Source organism: Lathamus discolor, chromosome 5, assembly GCF_037157495.1.
Source record: "Lathamus discolor isolate bLatDis1 chromosome 5, bLatDis1.hap1, whole genome shotgun sequence".
Classification (NCBI taxonomy): Eukaryota; Metazoa; Chordata; class Aves; order Psittaciformes; family Psittacidae; genus Lathamus; species Lathamus discolor.
The window spans coordinates 105,540,483-105,559,748 of NC_088888.1; the positions used below are offsets into that span (position 1 = coordinate 105,540,483).

Below are 19,266 nucleotides of genomic sequence, written 5' to 3' on the forward strand. Positions count from 1 at the left end.
CTGCAAAGCAAGGCTGCCTTTTTTCCTGCCTTGCCTGCAAGGGGCTGTCAGGTCTGCTGGGGCTGGATTTGCTGTCCCGAGCAGTCCTGGCTGAAGCTCTTGGAGGAGCATAGCTTGCTGCCTGGAGAGTTGGTGGGCAGCTCTCCTACTGCAAATGCATGCATTTGTCTGCTGCTCGCCTTTGGTCCGGGGAGCTGCAGAATTTTTCTCCACTTATGTAATGGTCTGCTGGTGTCTTTGCTTGGAAAACCTCTTTTTCAGCTGAAGGGTGTCAGGAACCCAGTCCCACCTCTCTTGGGTCACTGCTCAGGGAGCGGCTGGCGGAGGGAGAGTGGTGCCGGGCAGAAGGGAGCAGCTCACTCCCCTTTCCTCCCCTTGACCCAAGCCTCTCCCGGAGTCACTCGCAGGAGCAGGGAGGCAGCTCCCCCTTTGTGACCTCGGGCTGCAAACGGGGGAAAGGGAGAGGTGGCAGTTCGGGAGCTCTGCCTGGGGCGGTGCCCGCGTGAACCCTGGAGCCACAGGCGCAGGGGCTGGGTGAGGAGGGGGCTGCAGCAGCCGTGGGACCGGGGCGCGGCGGCCGCGGACGCTGCCGCTTTGAGAAAGCTCTTTGTGAAGTCTCCGGGCGAAGCTCCCCCTTTACCGCTCCGTCCCTCCCCGCAGCCGGCGGCGAGCAGGAGCACCCGCGGCGGCCACGCTGCTGCGGCCGGGCGAGGGAGGGGCGCGGGAGGGGGGCTTGGAGGACGTTAAAATGCAGCATCATCCTCCCGCCCCGGCAAATGCCGTGCGTGTGTGTGTGTGGGGAGGAAAGCGAGCAGCGGTGCTTTGCGGCGGGGGATGGGGAGGAGGGGGGTGCGCTGCCTGCGATCGCCGCACCGCCCCGAGAAGCGGAGCCGGCCGCGGGGCTGCGCGGAGCGGCAGCGGCGGAGGACCGGGCACTGCAGAGCCGGCAGCGCTCCGGTTGCAACGCCCGAGCCTAGCCGGAGAAAGGGGGGCACCCGGGCGGGGAGGGGGGACGATGCTAGTTGGCTGGGGGGGGAGGGAGGAGAGAGGGGGAGAAAAAAAGAGAAAGAGAAAAAAAGGCAAGGACCCCCCCACCCCCTCCTCCCTCCTCTGCCCGGTCCCTTCCAGCCCCGGCACACACACACACCCGCACACACACCCCATTGATCAATATTTGGCTGTCTTGCTGCAACTTGCTGCAGTCTTTTAAAGGAGTAGTAGAGAGAGAGGGAGAGAGAAAGGGGAACTGACAGGAAGGGGTAAGGAGCTACACATGTCACATGTGCTTTCTAAGACGGCCAGGAGCATCTGCAGGCTGGATCTGGTGGAGGATGCTGCGGCAGGTGATACACAGAGGGCTCCAGTCGTTTTTCTACAAGCTGGGCTTATTCGTGAGCAGGCATCCGGTGTTTTTCCTCACTGTGCCCGCAGTCCTGACCATCATCTTCGGCTTCAGCCTGCTCAACCGCTTCCAGCCTGACACTGACCTGGAGAGCCTGGTAGCCCCCAGCCACAGCCTGGCCAAGATCGAGAGGAGCTTAGCCAGCAGCCTTTTCTCCCTCGATCAATCCAAAAGCCAGCTCTATTCGGACTTGCACACCCCGGGGAGGTATGGCAGGGTGATTCTCCTCTCCAAACCCGGAGGCAATATTTTGCACCAGGCTGATGTGATCCTGCAGATCCACCGAGCCGTGCTGGAAATGAAGGTGAACTACAAAGGCTATAATTATACTTTTTCCCATCTGTGTGTGTTGAGAAATCAGGATAAGAAATGCGTGCTGGATGATATTATTTCAGTGCTAGAGGATCTGAGGCAGGCTGCCCTCTCCAATAAGACAACAGCCAGGGTGCAAGTGAGCTATCCCAACACTAAATTAAAGGTATGCTCTTACTGCATGCTTTTGCCAATTAAAGAGGCAGCACTTCATTTCTTGTCCTAAACAGCAAAGAGATATATAATCATATCTATCTCTCTATCTCTAAATGTGTATGATCTGGGCTTTCCTCGGGAAGCAGCTGAAACCGGTGCCTTGCTATTGTTCTGTCCGAGGAGGGAGGGAGGGGGGACTGTACGCTAACCATCCAGGAGAAGCAGGGAGTGGAGAACAGCCTCGGAACCGGGAGAGCTTGCAATGCTTTTAAGGGTTAATACACCGGGGAAAGGGGACAGGAGGTCTATGTGTGTGTGTGAGAGAGAGAGAACTGGGGCTTCGATATCACCTTTTCCAGCCCCACTGTCGGGTTGGGATAATTTCTCTTTAATGTGGCCAGAAAAAGCTTTCCTCAAATGCACAGTTAGCTCCTGTATCTCCCTGCCTCTGCGAGTGCTGTAGGAGCGGCAGGAGGCATGGGCCAGAAGCGGTTTCAGGTGTCCTGCCTTCTTTTTCTTTACCTGCATGCAAAGAAGGGGAAGGGAGGAGGAATTTTTTCTCTCAGTGTGATAGTAATTAACTCTGCCACTGACGGATGGGCTGGAGTTTTGGGATAGAGCCCGTCAGCTAGAGGCTTCCAGTGAAGGCGAAACAAGGTAAAAGGTGAAAGAAGTTTCAGTGCTTACAATTAAAAGAATAAATAATCTGGCACAAATCATCTCAGGAATATTTCTCTGGGACACAAGCACCCATCTGCTTCCCCTTTCATGTGGAGCAATCCAGATCACCCGGACTAATCTGCTATGAGCAAATAAGGTGCAAAGTTTGCAGGTGGCTGCTAAAAGAAGTTTCTATGAATTACAGTATACCATGCACAAGAGGTAGGATTTATTTAACAGTGTAAGAGACTACTTAGAACACTAGTAGCTCACAGCTCAGGTCACAGGGAAGAGGATATGGTTCTTCTTGGAGCAGAGGGGCTCTTTGGGGTCTCCTGTCCCCTTTTTCTCCCAAGAGCTCCTCAGGGATGAGGCAAGTAGTGCTCTTACAAGTACTGGCCAGATCATAAAGTTTTACTTTTTAATTATTGTTCATATACCAAGAAAAAAAGTAAAGCCAGTCCCTGCCCCAAAAGCCAAAGCAGAGACATAGATCGATTTTGCTCTAGATGTTACAGTAATTGCTTTGTGCAAAGTTGTGACTGTTTGAGTGTGTGGAAATGAAAAGGTGTCCTTGCTGCTGCAGGAAAGTCCCCAGCGCAAGGAGTGCTCAGAAACAAGAGTTATTCCGGGTTAAATATACCTGCACAAATTTTACCTTTTAACTCACTCTGAAGACAACCCTGCTATTGAAGAATTAAAGTGTTTTATTTACATCTGCTTATTTTGAAAGTCAAGATTAAGCCAGCTCTGTGGACAACACTGATAGTCTAGAGTAACATCATTATAAACCAGCTTTTTGCAGAAATAGTCATTCTACTCTCTGAATCCAGATTAATTTTGTTGTGTACAGACACCCTGACTGAGCTTCACAAAACTAGGGTGGGATCACTTGTAATGTGGGAGCTCTTACTAGGAGCATGCATACAACTCTTTTTTTAAATATAAAAGCAAATGAAAAAATAGCATGCTCTAGATTTGTGATCAGTAGGTAATTCACACAGAGGAAGGTTTTAACAAAGCATTGATATCTGTCTGAGTGCTGCTGAATACCAGCCTGGCAACTCCAGTTCCTCAAGTAGTTATGTGTCATCTTCTGGATGAAGGAATAAACACACTTAAGTATCTAGGTTTGAAGCTGGACAGAGCAGGCAGCTTTCTACCCACTTCTCAGTGAAGGGAGGTAAAGCCACCAAAATCTGTGAGTGCACTTTAGAATAAAGTTAACAATTATGACCCGTTTCTGCAGCTAGGGAGAGACACTGGTGTTACTGAGAAACATACTTGAACAGTTTTTCTCTTCTGGCATGGTAAGGACTCTTTGGTGGGACCAGGGTCAGCCCTGAACCTGGGCTGGCCTTAAGCTGTGGTGTGTCCTCAGATACTCACCTCCTCTGGTCTTCTTGGCTCCAGCTGCTGGGGATAAATTACTGCTTTGTATAGACTCACTAGGTCAACTACCAAGAGTTAGGAAGCTGTGCACAAATATTTCGTGCTGTCCTTCAAGCCATGGCCAAAATCTTGGTTTAATCCAGGCTCCCAGGATATTTACTGACCTACCTCTCTCTGCACCTCTGAGCAAAGGCTGTAGAAACCCAGGCCTTCCTTTGGGGTATCTAGGTGTCTTTAACAAAAAATATCTTGAATGCTGCAGGCACTGGGCTAGAGCAGTCTCTGGATGTTCAGCAAAGGGCAACAACCTCTGTGGCTGTAGCTACGAAGATTTCTTTTTACTTGAGTTGTGACATGAAGTTTTTGTGGTTAAACCTTATGGGTATGAAAACAAGAGGGCCAAATCTGCCTTCCCTTATTCAGCGTGGACTGTTCATCAGTCCACGTCCTTGGGAGCTTTCTCAGCTGAATTTTCCTGCACTATAGGACCCACCAAGGTCTTCTAGGTTGCCTCACTTTCTCAAAGGACAAGTTGGTTGGTTAATAGTGGTAGATTTTGCTCTGCTGTATTATGTTAATAATGGCCTCAGATTGGATAAAATTCTTCTAAGAACACTATGGTGGGTTTACAAACTGTGAAAGTGTCCCAGAGGTGCTTAGTTTGCATCTGACATGGGTCAAGTGTCAACCTGTAATGGCTTGGGAATCACAATGACAATGCTGAGCTGTTCCAACCCCTCTCCTGCTCCATCTGGACGCTGTGAAAACATCTTGTAGTTTTTTCTTTCCCTCAAGCTTTGTGAGGAACTTTCACTTTGTCCCTCTTCTCATCTCCTGCTAGAAGCCAAATTAGATGGATTTTCTCAGGTGTGGCTGGTTATGGATGAACTCTTGCTAGATCTTTCAAGGGAACTTCATGGGAGCTGTATGAGCAGGTTTCAGCAAACTGCTCTGGTTTTGAAACAGCTGATATTGGGCTGCAAAATGTAATGAAACTGCTTGTTTTTTCCTAAGAAAATCTGGCTGTGAAGGGTAATGATTGTTTAATCATTCCTTACTGTAGTGTTTCAGGAGCTTATAGACTTGAATACATCTGTCTTCACTGCCCCTCTGTAAGTCAGGAAGCCTTGGTCTCTCCACTCACCAGAGGAGCAGAGAGATGGCTGTTACATCCAGAGTTCAGACTGCAGTGTGGTTTCAGATGCCTGAGATGAGTTTAAAATCCACTCTGGCAACAAAGGGGTCACTGTAGGTTAGTTTCCTCTTCTGAGAGGCTCGGTGAACCAGGATGTAGGAAAATACCTGCTCCCACTGCTTTGGGGACTCTGTCTAGTCTTTTCACGGTTACTGCTATGCTACGCTGCAGTCTGCAGCCCAGCCAGAAGAGTGACTTGCCCAAGGTCATGCAGACAGACCGTGGCGGAGAAAGAAAACAAAGCTGGATGTATGAAGTCTTGATGAAGACTTTTGAGGTAGGTTCTGGAGCAAGATTGCTCATGCTTTCCTCAGCCCGGGCCACAGAAGCAGTATTCATGTGTTTGGGGTCTGGATTGTGCCCTAACCATGTAGTCTGGGCAAGCCTAGACTAAGCACCAACCACCAGTCACCAAACTGTGAAACTGCAAGTTTTGACAAATTCCAGCATCATTTTTGTCAATTAAGTCTTCCAGGACTGTGCCTGGGCATGACCTGGGAGATAGCACGGGAAAGGGTCCATTGCAGAGTGTATCTACTCCGTTCTGGGAAAAACAGTGTGCATCTGCTTGAAGACCTTGTACCCTGCCCCCAGGGCTGGAATATGGTCTGAGGCACATATTATTTATTCATATAGACAGAATTATTGATTACATGAGGATTACTTCTTGTGTGCCATCTGATATGAGGAAGGAAATGGGGTTTTGACCCTGATTTTCCAATAAACCCAGCAAATCTCCTGTCCTTATCAGGAAAAAAGAAAAAAAATAAATCACAACAAAGGCTGAAAATGCTTTCTGAACCCAGCTCTTACCCAAAGGGAAAACAAAAAAGAAAGGCATGAAAACATTTTTTCCGGTATTTCACCGTTTTACTGTTTCGTGTTTATGTGCTTAGTTTGTCTGAGGAAGGATATATAATAACTTACAACTTATCTTTCTGAGATCAGAACACATATGACAACTGCTGGTTAAAGGAAGACTTTGTAAGCAGATTAGTTTTTGTAATACTGCCTTCAATTAATTAAGTATCAGTCATTTATGAACGCTTGTCTAAACAGCAGCCAATAAAACTGACATCTCTATTACCACATTTGTGATAAACACATCAGTTGGATATTAAATTCTTTCTTAAGCAGAAAAGTTACTTGCATTCACTTAGCATTTTGAAACCTGTAGTTGCAGATAAGCTACTGGCCAAATTCTCAGTTTTTCTCACACTAACAGCTATACTTTTAAATGAGTCTTGCTCCGTTTTCTTTCATGGAGATTCTTTCCCACTGCTCTAAGATTAATCCCTCCTTGAGGCTTGGGCCACCCCTATGGAACAGAGAGGATATAAAAAGAGAGTCCACCTATATCGCGGTAGGCATCTGAGTAACAGAATTATCTGTAAGCTGATCATTCCTTCAGTAAAGTCAGTTCAAGTATAAGATTACTCTGGCTTCAAGGACCAGATGTTTCCTTGAAGACAATATGGCTCTGTACCCTTTTGTGTCACCACATGTCCCAGCCCAGACCTGTGGCTCAGGATCCTGTGAAGTGCTCTGTGGCAAGCAAAAGATGCTAAATAAAAGCAAAATAATAAAACATGAGCCAGGAGAAGATCAGAAGAGGAAGGCTGGAAGCTGAAGAAGATAGTTTTCATCTCAGCTTTTCAGATCAAGACAGACTTGGGCAGGCTGAGCTTGGAGTAGCTGCTCAGCAGCATGAAAGCAAGTGGAAAATATTTGAAGGCAAATAGCTTCTTCTGGCTCACGGGTTGGAAAACTTATTGGGAAAAAAAAAAAAAAGGAATAAAAAGAAAAAAGGCTCTCTTGCTCTTCCAGCTGTGTTTTTGTGTGTCCTGCAGGACCAGAAAGGGCCTGGAGGGGCTGATGGAGCTGGTGTCTGTGGCAAGTTAGCTGTGACCTTGCTGGATGTCCCTGCAGCTCCTGAGGACATGATCAGGCAGCCTGCCTGCTCCATGTGGGCAAAGTGAAATGTCTCCTTGCATTTTTAAGAAAAATTCTTCACTCTTTCCTCTGCTTAGCATACATTAGGAAAGATCTTTTTCTTATCTCTGATAGACCAAGTGTTAAGATGACCCTCTTGCCTAAAAGGAAGGCTAGACTATGAGCCCTGACTGTACCAGGGACACAAAACCAGATTAACCTGTACCACGACTAGCTATCCCAACATAAAGAGCAGAAAGGCAGAAGAAACTCATCAAAGCAAGGGTGGGATTTAAGGTGCTCTTGTTGCATTACTATTCTTCAGTTATGAACTTATATTTCCTTATTAGTCTCTGTGGTAAATTCCATCTTCACACCACCAGGCTGTAGACATCAGGTTCCTTGTATGTGGGGCTCATTTCTTCTCATCTAGCAGTTGAGAAGATCGGCCATGTCAAAGACTTCAAAGAAAATATTCTCCACTGATCTCCCAGATGACCTTGGTCAGCTACTCCATGCCTTTCCCTCACAGCTATTCCACTTTTTGGTTTTGTCAGCACTTGCCAGGGGACATGGCCTTTTTTGCTGTGCCAGGCCTTCTGGAGACCTTGCCATGATGTAACAATAAAGAAACAAATGCAAGTTTGCTTGGATAGAGAGAAAAGCAAGATGCAGTTGCTGGCCCTCTCAGTTAGTAACGACTCCTCATCACTGTGGATCTGGGATAGATGTCAACCACTTGCCAAAAGCAGGAAGTCCAGTAGCACTTAGCAATTTTCCTGCAACAGCTACTTCTGTAGCCAGGAAAAAAAAAAAAAAAAAAAAAAAAAAAAACCCAAACAAAACAACCCAAACCTTATTTCCTTTACTAAAAATTCAGTTAATGTGTGGCAGTGCTTCTGTGTGAGCACCTTCTAATCTCAGCCATACTTACGCCTTTTCAAACTGTCTTTGGATCCCCTCTCTGTACTGGCTGTGTGAGCTGTTGGAGAGCTCTGAACTTCTCCCTCTGGATATAAAATTGCTGGGTAATCTTTCTATCTGTAGCAAAAATTAAAACAAATTCAGGTCCTGCATGCTAGCAAGGCAAGAGAATGATGAGCCTTAGGAAAGATGTGCCATACTATCAGCCAGAGAAAGACACTTTTATGCAGACGAGAGGAGAGAAGAGAAAAGGAGAAGAGATACTTAACCGACATTAACTGATAAAATATATATTTTGTGGTAGAAGTGGGAGGAACTTTGTAATGACAAAATTAGATTAATAAATATGTCAAAAATTATGTAATGTCCTTTACGTATACGCAGTACGCATTGCATATGTATCTTCCTTAAGCAATGATATAGGTGAGGTTGTGTCATTTGAAAATATTAAGCTAAGAATAAAAACCTGTGTTAAATCTTTTAAGCCATTAAACCATCAAATATCCCTATGAAGAGCTCTGCACAGTTGTTATTGCAGAATAAAACTGAATAAACCTGCTGATTAGTTTTCCAAGAAGGGTGAATTGAGTTGACAAAATCATGATCTTGCATTTCCAGAGAAAGCTTTTAATTTATGCAGCCCCCAGACCTTGCACACTCCTAGTTCAAACAGTGAGACATGCTGTGCATGGCTGAGACCCGAGCTGAAAAGCAGCTTTAAATACAGATGAAACAAAGTCTTCAATAATGTAGGAAAGCAGGTGCTGGGTATGATGGAAAAGAGAGGGAAAGACAATGTGAAGCAGAAAAGGAAAGCTGTAAAATCTCTTACACCTCTGTTGCTCACTGTATTAGCCCTGGTCTCTCTTTTCCTATCTACCAACGTGCAAGATTCCCATGCAAAGAATAAATAGTAAAGGAAGTTCTTGGTAGTGGGGCCGTGAAGCATCCTACAAAGGGATTGAGGAGTAACATGGCATCTGAGCATTGCAGAAATGATCACCTGCAGTGGCACGTATTATTGCCAGGAATTCACTGGATGTGAATTGCCTTACTTTTACACTGGTTGGGCCATTTGAGAACAAGAACTTTGGGTAAAGTGTTTGGAGTTCTTTTAAGACACTATCAAGTGTGATCTGGTGACAGAGAGGGAGGATTTCCAGCTAAAAAGAATTACAGATCAAAGACAAACTGGGAATAGTTCATTGGTGGGCAGCTCTCGTAAGGCACAGAAATTCTGCTGAAGAATTTTGTAGTTGTTAACCCTGCTCACACGGTGGTGGGTAATCCTTGCACAATGCTAGTTCTGCATGCCCAGCAGCAGCTTGGCGAGATGCTGGGCAGCCCTCCCACAGCTATGAGTCTACCGGATCAGCTTTTCTCCCTGGTTTTATGTTTTGACACCAAACGTGCCCTCCTCCAACCTACTCTTGCTTCAACCAGAGCCAGGGAGCTGCAGGGGGGATAATGAGTTGTGGGACTGGCACGTCACTACCTGGTTAACGCAGAAAAAGTTTGGTCTGATAATGACCTATAACTAAGATGGCAAAAGTCAGCACCAGAGGTGTATAGGGTTTCCTGAATATGCATGATGCAAATGTTTTGGTGTCTGCCAGAATAATTCTTCTTTAAAAAATACAATTTTTTACAAAGTACAATTGCACAAGGCCTAAAACCTGCTTGTCTGAGAAGGCAAAGAACAGTCCTGCCTATGTGTCCCGTGCCTTTGAAGTCAAAGCACACTGAAGAGAATTTAGGTTTATTGCAGCCCACCTATGTAGGGCACACTGTTGGGATTAAAGATCAAGCTCATAATAGGCCAGTCTACCACAACTAATTTTCTTGTGCAGTTGGTGGGAGAACTGGGAGGTGGCACTGAATATCTCCACAGGGGACCCTGAACACCTAATGTGTATCCTCCCACAACATATAGGGAACATAAACAGCACCTCTAGGACTGGTTCATTGGACACCTAAGTGTGCCCAAGTTAGGTACCTAAGCAAGACAGAAAAGTTGCCCTTGTGTAAGACAGGGTTTTGCTTTTCTTACACCTTGCATAGTTGTTTCTACCAGCATTATACAAGTGTTGTCAGTCTGATGGGGAGGTGTTATTCTTACCGCACACATGGAGTATTTTTTCGTGTGTTGACTGCTTCACCCTTTATGGGTGCTACGAGTCCAAAGTGGCCATGGAATGTTTTGCTGCTTCTGTGCTAAATCATGCATTTACCCGTGCTGCATGTAGTGCCAGCCCACAAAATTTCAGCTGAATCTTTTTCTATCAGAAGTTACAGTACTCTTGAAATCAAAAGCATCTGTGAAGCAATGTCTACTTTGCCCTTAATTTTGTCTTGGAGGAAAAAAAGGGAAGGGCAGTTTCATTTTTGCATGCCCCTAACAAAATTATTCTTTTCTTTTTTTTTTTTTTTTTTATTTGAACATTTTGAATTTTTAGTTTATTTGAAATAATTTTTCTTTCAAAGTATTATTTCAAAATTATTTGAAAAATAGTTTGCTCTTACGTTATACTTCAGATTAGAAAATAAAGGAGAACACCAAAAGTTACTTGAAAAGGAAATGTTTTCCCATGTTCGAAATTTGGAGATGGAGACATCACTCTGAAAATCACATAGAAATGAAGCCACCTCACCAGCTCTGCCTGGAAGGACCCTGCATGGCTGAGGACACAGCCCAGATGCTGTGGACACAGTGTATTCCCCCACAGGGTGCTCTGTCTCTTGTTAATGCCATTTTTCATTGTAGACAATGGGCCAAGTGTTAATGGATCAAATTAGAGAATCATAGAATCATAGAATAGTTAGGGTTGGAAAGGACCTTAAGATCATCAAGTTCCAACCCCCCTGCCATGGGCAGGGACGTCTCATACTAATCCATGTCACCCAAGGCTCTGTACAACCTGGCCTTCAACACTGACAGGAATGAAGCATTCATAACTTCCCTGGGCAACACATTCCAGTGCCTCACCACCCTTACAGGAAAGAATTTCTTCCTTATATCCAATCTAAACTTCCCCTGTTTAAGTTTTAACCCATTATCCCTTGTCCTATCACTACAGTCCCTAATGAAGAGTCCCTCCCCAGCAACCCTATAGCCCCCTTTCAGATACTGGAAGGCTGCTATGAGGTCTCCATGCAGCCTTCTCTTCTCCAGGCTCAACAGCCCCAACTTTCTCAGCCTGTCTTCATACGGGAGGTGCTCCAGTCCCCTGATCATCCTCGTGGCCCTCCTCTGGACTTGTTCCAGCAGTTCCATGTCCTTTTTATGTTGAGGACACCAGAACTGCACACAATACTCCAGGTGAGGTCTCATGAGAGCAGAGTAGAGGGGCAGGATCACCTCCTTCGACTCCTTTTGATGCAGCCTAGGATACAGTTGGTTTTCTGGGCTGCAATCACACACTGAAGCCGGCTCATGTTCATTTTCTCATCGACCAGCACCCGCAAGTCCTTCTTTGCAGGGCCGCTGTGAATCTCTTCTTTGCCCAACCTGTAGCTGTGCCTGGGATTTCTCCGACTCAGGTGTAGGACCTTGCACTTGGCATGGTTAAACTTAATAAGAATGGTATCAGCCCACCTCACAAGTGTGTCAAGGTCCCTCTGGATGGCATCCCTTCCCTGCAGCGTATCAACCGAACCACACAGCTTGGTGTCATCAGCAAACTTGCTGAGGGCACACTCAATCCCACTGTCCATGTTACCAACAAAGATGTTGAACAAGACCGGTCTCAACACTGATCCCTGAGGGACATCACTTGTTGCTGGTCTCCAGCTCACCATTGAGCCATTGACCACAACTCTTTGCATGCGGCCATCCAGCCAGTTCTTTATCTACCAAGTGGTCCACCTATCCAATTGATGTCTCTCCAATTTAGAGACAAGGATGTCGTGTGGGACAGTGTCAAACGCTTTGCACAAGTCCAGGTAGATGACGTCAACCGCTCTACCCCTGTCCGTCAGTTCTGTAGCTCAATCATAGAAGGCCACCAAATTGGTCAGGTAGGATTTCCCCTTAGTGAAGCCACGCTGGCTGTCACCAAGCACCTTGTTGTTTTTCATGTGCCTTAGCATGCCTTCCAGGAGAATCTGCTCCAAGATTTTACCAGGCACAGAGGTGAGACTGACTGGTCTGTAATTCCCCGGGTCTTCCATTTTCCCCTTCTTGAAAATGGGGGTTATATTTCCCTTTTTCCAGTTGTCAGGAACTTCACCTGACTGCCATGATTTTTCAAATATGATGCCAGTGGCTTAGCTACTTCATTTGCCAGCTCCTTCAGGACCCACGTATGGATTTCATCAGGATCCTCTGTTCCAGTTGATCCTCTTTTCCAGTTTTCCAGGTTTAGTTTGCAGACCAATTTGCAATTCATTAAGAAGAAAGATGCTGTTAGCAGTACTTCATTATGCAATGCAATCTCTAGTGTGATAGGACCTGTGACTCAAATATAAATCACTCTTTTCCTAACTATTTTCCAGGATGCTTTCTTAGAGTAGCTTTTGATTCATTAGGAAAAATACATTAACAACTTCAGTACTGAGCAGATGCAATGTAGAAATATTCATATATATTTTCATCCTGAAAATCCACACTACAGCTTGCTCTTGTTAGAATCATAGAATCATATACTAGTTTGAGGTAAAGAGAAAGGAGGTTCTTGGTTCCTGTCCTACTGAATGAGTTTTTATTCACAAATAAATACAAAGTATCCTCCAAAAGAGATTGCACCACATGGACTTTTGGAATCAGATGACAAACTTCTTCAGCATAGAACGTATGGTAATAAATGCTCTACCAGTATTTGGGTTTTTGTTGGTTTTGTGTTGGGTTTTTTTTGTTTGTTTGTTTTGTTGTTTTTTGTGTTGTTGTTTTTTTTTTTTTTTTTTTGTTAAGTAACATTAGTTTTCCTGGCTGTAATAGATTTTCCATCCACACATAAAAAACACTGGACACCCAGTGAATGCACAACAGAGTTATCATTGTAAATTGCATAGAAAGTTGGCACAGCAGCAAAGAAACATGAGCATTTCTGAATATTTACAAATGTCTCTACAGTCCTTTTTTTTCCCCAGGCTTCAAATTAGCACAAGTATTAGGTTTCAGGTATACACCCTAACATAAATTTCATAAGCTTGACAAGCTTAAGAGTTCCGCTCTTCTTATAAGGCATTTGATGGTGTGTTGTTTGGGTTTTTTTTTGAGAAGAAGTCAAAGAAAAGGCTTCTTCTTTTTTTTTTCCCCTAGAGGAATAAAGCTTGTGTCCTTAAACTTTTCACAATCTTCTTGCCTCCAGTATAAGACTCTGGAGATAAGAGAAAGAGGAGGACATCATTGAAGGGAAATTAATTTTATATAAATGCTAAATACTGTAATTGCTTATGTTCAGTGGTCTTTTCATCAGAATATTCACCTCAAAAAGAAAGTTTGAAACAGGTTATGACACGACAGGTAATGTCACTACTTAACAGATCAGAAGAAAGCTCCTTTAGGAATGATTCTGATGCTTCTCCCGTGAAAACCCAATTGCTTTTTGAAGCAGCAAAAATGACAAGGAAAATAAGACAGGATAGGACATTTAACACTTCCTTTAGAACAGCTAAATAAAAGGTAACTGGGACAGAGAATAGCCCAGAATGAAACTCAAAGAAAGTCTACTGCACTCTTAAACCGTTTGAACGTTTTCCTATAGCTTCTTCAATGAAGATACAATGGACAGAAAGGACAACACCTCAGATGGTGTTCTGTGAAGGAGCAGATTGGGGTTTGGGATGGTGATTTTGGTGCAGGACCATATATATTCAAGAATATTCAAGAATTCATGTTCTGCTCTGCCTCAGATCCTTCTTTTCCCTACATTGATTTTCCCATCATGAAGGAGTGCTGTGGTGCTGCTGGAGAAACTCAGTCAGAGAGCTGTTGGAGTTTTATGGCCAATCTCATGCCTCTTCTGTGTAACATCAAGAGGTCAAAGACATAAAAAATTTATAAGGTCAGTCTAAACCCATTCCTTGGCCTATGCAGGATTATGAGGAAATCCTAATAGAAAAATTTATTCAGATTGGCTTGGATTGGCAATCAGTCATGTAGGCTGGAAACTGGCTGAAAGATTGTAAACGAAGAACCATGATAAATGAGGGGGAAGTCATGTATGACCAACCTTATAGCCTTCTATGAGGAAGTGACTAGGTGGAGGGATGATGGTAGAGCGGTAGATGTAGTTTTTCTTGATTTCAGTAAGGCATTTGATACTGTCTCCCACAGCATCCTCATAGATAAGCTAAGGAAGTGTGGGCTTGACGATCAAGTAGTGAGGTGGATCGAGAACTGGTTGAAAGGAAGAAGGCAGAGAGTTGTGGTCAATGGCGCAGAATCTAGCTGGAGGTCTGTGACTAGTGGAGTTCCTCAGGGGTCGGTGCTGGGACCGGTGCTGTTTAATATTTTCATCAATGACCTGGATGAGGGAACTGAGTGCACCCTCAGCAAGTTTGCTGATGACACAAAACTGGGAGGAGTGGCTGACACACCAGAGGACTGTGCTGCCATTCAGCGAGACCTGGACAGGCTGGAGAGTTGGGCGGGGAGAAACTTGATGAAATTTAACAAGGGCAAGTGTAGAGTCTTGCATCTGGGGAAGAACAACCCCATGTACCAGTACAGGTTGGGGGTTGACCTGCTGGAAAGTAGTGAAGGGGAAAGGGACCTGGGGGTCCTGGTGGATAGGAGGATGACCATGAGCCAGCAATGTGCTCTTGTGGCCAAGAAGGCAAATGGCATCTTAGGGTGCATTAGAAAGGGTGTGGTTAGTAGGTCAAGAGAGGTTCTCCTCCCCCTCTACTCAGCTTTGGTGAGGCCGCATCTGGAATATTGCGTCCAGTTCTGGGCCCCTCTGTTCAAGAAGGACAGGGAATTGCTTGAAGGAGTCCAGCGCAGAGCCACAAAGATGATTAGGGGAGTGGAACATCTCCCTTAGGAGGAGAGGCTGAGGGAGCTGGGTCTCTTTAGCTTGGAGAAGAGGAGACTGAGGGGTGACCTCATCAATGTTTACAAATATGTAAAGGGTAGGTGTCAGGATGATGGAGCTAGGCTTTTTTCAGTGATATCCAGTGATAGGACAAGGGGCAATGGGTGTAAACTGGAGCATAGGAAGTTCCACGTTAACATCAGGAAGAACTTCTTTACTGTAAGAGTGACAGAGCACTGGAACAGGTTGCCCAGGAGGGTTGTGGAGTCTCCTACACTGGAGATATTCAAGGCCCGCCTGGACAAGTTCCTGTGTGATGTACTGTAGGTTACCCTGCTCTTGCAGGGGGGTTGGACTAGATGATCTTTTGAGGTCCCTTCCAACCCTTGGGATTCTGTGATTCTGTGATAATGTAACAAGTTTATGGAAGGTATCTTGCAGGGTATCTGGAGAATTTGTGTTAGGTCTGGTCTCATCTAACATCTCTATTAATTATCGGGAAGTGGAATTGAATTGCACAGGAATGAAATTCACAGATAATATTAAACAAGGAGGACATGTCAGCAGCAGCTGAGTCAGAGAATTTACACAGACAGAACCTGAGCAGTTAGAAATCTGAACAGAAAATAAAACCATTTTCTGAAGAGTTTTGTTTACATTCTGGTCCTCAAAGGGCAGTCTAGTGTCATCCCTTGAGACAGGTTCCTCTTAGCTGAGTTTTGTGAATGTCAAATTAAAGATGCAGTTCTTAAATGATATGACCAAAGTCAAAGAAAAGTTGATGTTAAAGTTGAGATTTTGCAACTCCCACAGAAAGGGCACTTAGTTATATTTCTGACTCTGACACTGCTTTGCAAGTGTGGGCATTTCAGTACTTGGTGTTGTCCTTCATCCTTCACCTTCTTGCAGATTGAGTTCTGCAGGTCAAAGACAGCTCCATATGTTGAGTTTGAACAGTGCTTTGGAGGCTGTAAATGACGTGATAAATAATCAGTGAAGCCTTGATAGACTATAGTTTTGGCTTGGTCCTTCTGTTATCTTTCTAGAATTAAATCAGTCGGCTTCTGGAGCTTTGTGCTGTGTGGATTTTGAATGGGTCAACCTTGAGGTTGTTTTGCCATGTTGTGCCTCATCTGATTGTTCCCCAGCACTTCAAATTCTAATATCTTCAGACCCTAATTTCACAGATCGGCTCTATTTTATCCCTGTTGAGTATTGTCATTCAGTAATTATATTCTGGTTGTGCCAGGGAAAAAATTCCCATAACGGGCAGTTTTAAACTCAGTTGAGATGGATAGTTACAAAATATTCAGCTGGATCATTTCTACTATTTTCAGTCAAACTTGAGTGTGATTTCAGGCTAAGTCTCTAGGAACAGGTTGGTGATGTTTGTAAAATGGATTGTGGAGTCAGGCCACTGGGGTATTTGCTGCAGTGGATGTTTCCTAGTCTGGTCTTCAGAGCCAATCTGTGGCCCTGCCCTGCCCTGCCACTGGGGGTCTATGATGTAGAAGTTGTGGATGTTCATGCAGAAATTCAAAATGGGAATACTCATCCGAAAGATGGGGTAGATATCTTCTAATTTGGGCCCTCATATATTCAGCACCTCATCGAAACTGGTCCAGATGTGCAATGAGAGGAGAGAAGGGTGAACCTTCAGAAGCATTACATTTCACGTTTTCTAAACAACTACATTAGAAGGGGGTGAACTCACCCTTCAGAGACATCATGGACCAGAGAAAGAATGTTCATATTATGCATTTACCTTTCAGATTAGGCTAAAATTAGGTAAAAAGAATCCCACCATACATTTCTTTCAAATCACATGCAAAAAAAAACAAAACTAGTTCCATGAAATTTCCGTAAGCATGGCAATATGCTAAGTATGGAAATATTTATAGAAAATACTTATGTCATGTGAAGCATTTCTAAATGACCTAGGGAATAATCTGCATTTGAATTGACAGGAGAAAAAACTTTTCAGAATAATTTCATGGGGAAAATCAAGGCTTCTTCCCAAGTCCTTTGCAGCTTTGTCTCACACCGAATCTCTGAATTTTTGCAAATTATTATTAGATTGTTGCAAAAGAACTGAAATACATTCATCTGAATAAGGAATTAGCTTCCACTGAAGGAACCGGAATGAAATGCCACCCTTCTGCAAAATAGATTGCCAGAGATTGGCAGTTTATTGCAGCAATGAGACTGAGATTTTGCAGAGTGCTCAGAAAACAAATGCAGTGGTTTTATCATCTGGAAATGCTTTACCATCTGATTACTCTTTGGCTTACCTTATCAGAGTTTTTCCCTAAGTATTTATTTGTTTGAAAGCCAAAGGTGGCTAGATACCCTGAGGTCCCACCATCTGCAGCACTTTTGTTTCAAAATTAAAAGTCCAATCCTTCCTTTTCTGCCAGAACCAAACCCTTTCCAAATAGTTTATACTAATAGAAATTGAAAAATCACTTCACACTCCAGGGGACTTTGAAAAGCCCTTTCAAAAAGCATGTACTACATTAAAGTAACTGTAAAACACCTATTTAGGAAAGAAAAAGTTTTGATGTCTCGAAAGGAAAAGTCTCAGATAAGCTGAAAAAGTGGTTGCTATTGTTATTACTATTATGTACAATTAATACGCTACATTTCTCCAGAAATGTTTATACACAGTAACTAAATATTCATCTTGCTATCTTGAACTCATTTGTAACAATAGCATTACATTAATATATAAATCTGGAAACACATATAACTGAAGTATTTAATGAAGGTACTTAAATTAGGGTTTGGGACATTGTAGGATTTAGGAGAACTGAAGACAGTAAGAAGGAGATTCACTGTACTGAAGATCAAAATCACCCTCAGGAAGTGCCCATTTTTTAATTCTCCTGGTAGTCCCTGCATATCTAACCTTGCAGGTTTGGTTAAGCATCCTGACTCAGGACTTAGAGCCTAAGTTCTGACTTTTCATGGTTTGTGCCTTCTTCTGGCTGAAAAGGCACATCCAAGTCAGAAATTCTGCTTGAAGTTAATAGCTACTATATACTCCCAGAACAGGACAAATACTCAGCTGTGAAATACAGCCACCTTGAGGATGAAGCTATTCAGGTGTTATGTAGCTGACACCACTGCCGGACTTTGGGGTTGGAGCACAGGAATCAAAGAAACCCTCTGCCAGCTGGCAGCAAGGACAGCATTAAATCTTTCTCTCTTTTTTTTTTTTTTTTTTTTTCCTTTCCATTGAGTTTGAATAAACCTGGATTATTTTCCGATCCATTTCACCACATGCCACAGGAACTGCTGCTCCCAAGCTTGGCAGGGAGGAGGTGCAGGCTCAAGAAGGAGAAGGAAGAGACCTCTTCTTTGGCAGCATCACCAGTTTACACTGTGAAATACAGTGACTAAAGAAACTCTAGTGCCAGATGGGAAGATCTTTGGAGCATGGGCAGCTTTCTGCAGCTGTGCGTTTTGCACAGCACTTTGCACAGCAGTGTCCTGGGCCATGCCAGAACTTCACTGGTGACCTGTGATTATGGTGTGGACTGAGACCTCAGTGTCTGCTCTACTTTGTGTGGATCTTCCCAGGCTTCTGCAGCACAAAGGCTACGTCAAGATGAATAGTTTCCAGCATGTGGAGCTTGATCAATAGCAGTTGGTAGCAATTCCCATAATCTCTAGATGAAGGTTTTGGGCTGATACAAAATTGTAAGGTTGTTGTGCACTGTTTAACATTTGTTTACCATTGCAAACATGGTCTGTGCAGAGACAGCACGAGGCACCCTCTCCCACAGAGTATGGTTAAAGAAGCAAAGCTGGCCTTTGTAGTGTTATCAGACTTCCAGTGGGAGAGCTCTCCAGTGACAGGAGGCAATGAGAAACCCAAATTGGAGATCATACCATGAGCTTTATTTTTTTGACTGGAATGAGAATTAAAGAAAACATGTTAGAGAATCACACATGACAGCACCTTCATCTCTGTGGGCTACTAAGAGCATAAAAGTTTATCATGAAGAGCACGTTACAAGGTGATCTTGAGACAGATTTTACAAATATAAAAACTGCCCACTGGTGTTCATATATGGGGGTGAAAAATCTCTTTGAACATACTGAATTCAAAAGTACCTTGGGTAGGGGTCAGGTATCTCATATGCAGACTCAGAACCCCAGCTTCTATTATGTTTTAATGCATAAGTACAGGCCTACTTAAATGCCTCATTCCCACTCCCCTTTCCAAATTCTCATTCAATATTATTAAAAAAAAAAAAAAAAAAGGAAAAAACATCTGAAGCTAGACATTTTTTTGGCTCTCTCCGGCTAAC

General features: G+C 44.1%; 1 protein-coding gene across 2 annotated transcripts in view; it reads left to right on the forward strand.

Moving 5' to 3' along the window:
* Positions 1 to 1,280: 1,280 nt before the first annotated feature.
* PTCHD4 (patched domain containing 4) overlaps positions 1,281 to 19,266 on the forward strand; it is an 85,717-nt gene continuing 67,731 nt past the window's right edge. The window contains exon 1 of one of the 2 annotated variants that reach the window (XM_065679204.1): positions 1,281 to 1,880. In XM_065679204.1, the coding sequence (XP_065535276.1) occupies positions 1,281 to 1,880 (600 nt within the window). The remainder of the gene's footprint in view (positions 1,881 to 19,266) is intronic. The other variant, XM_065679205.1, reaches the window with a different exon arrangement.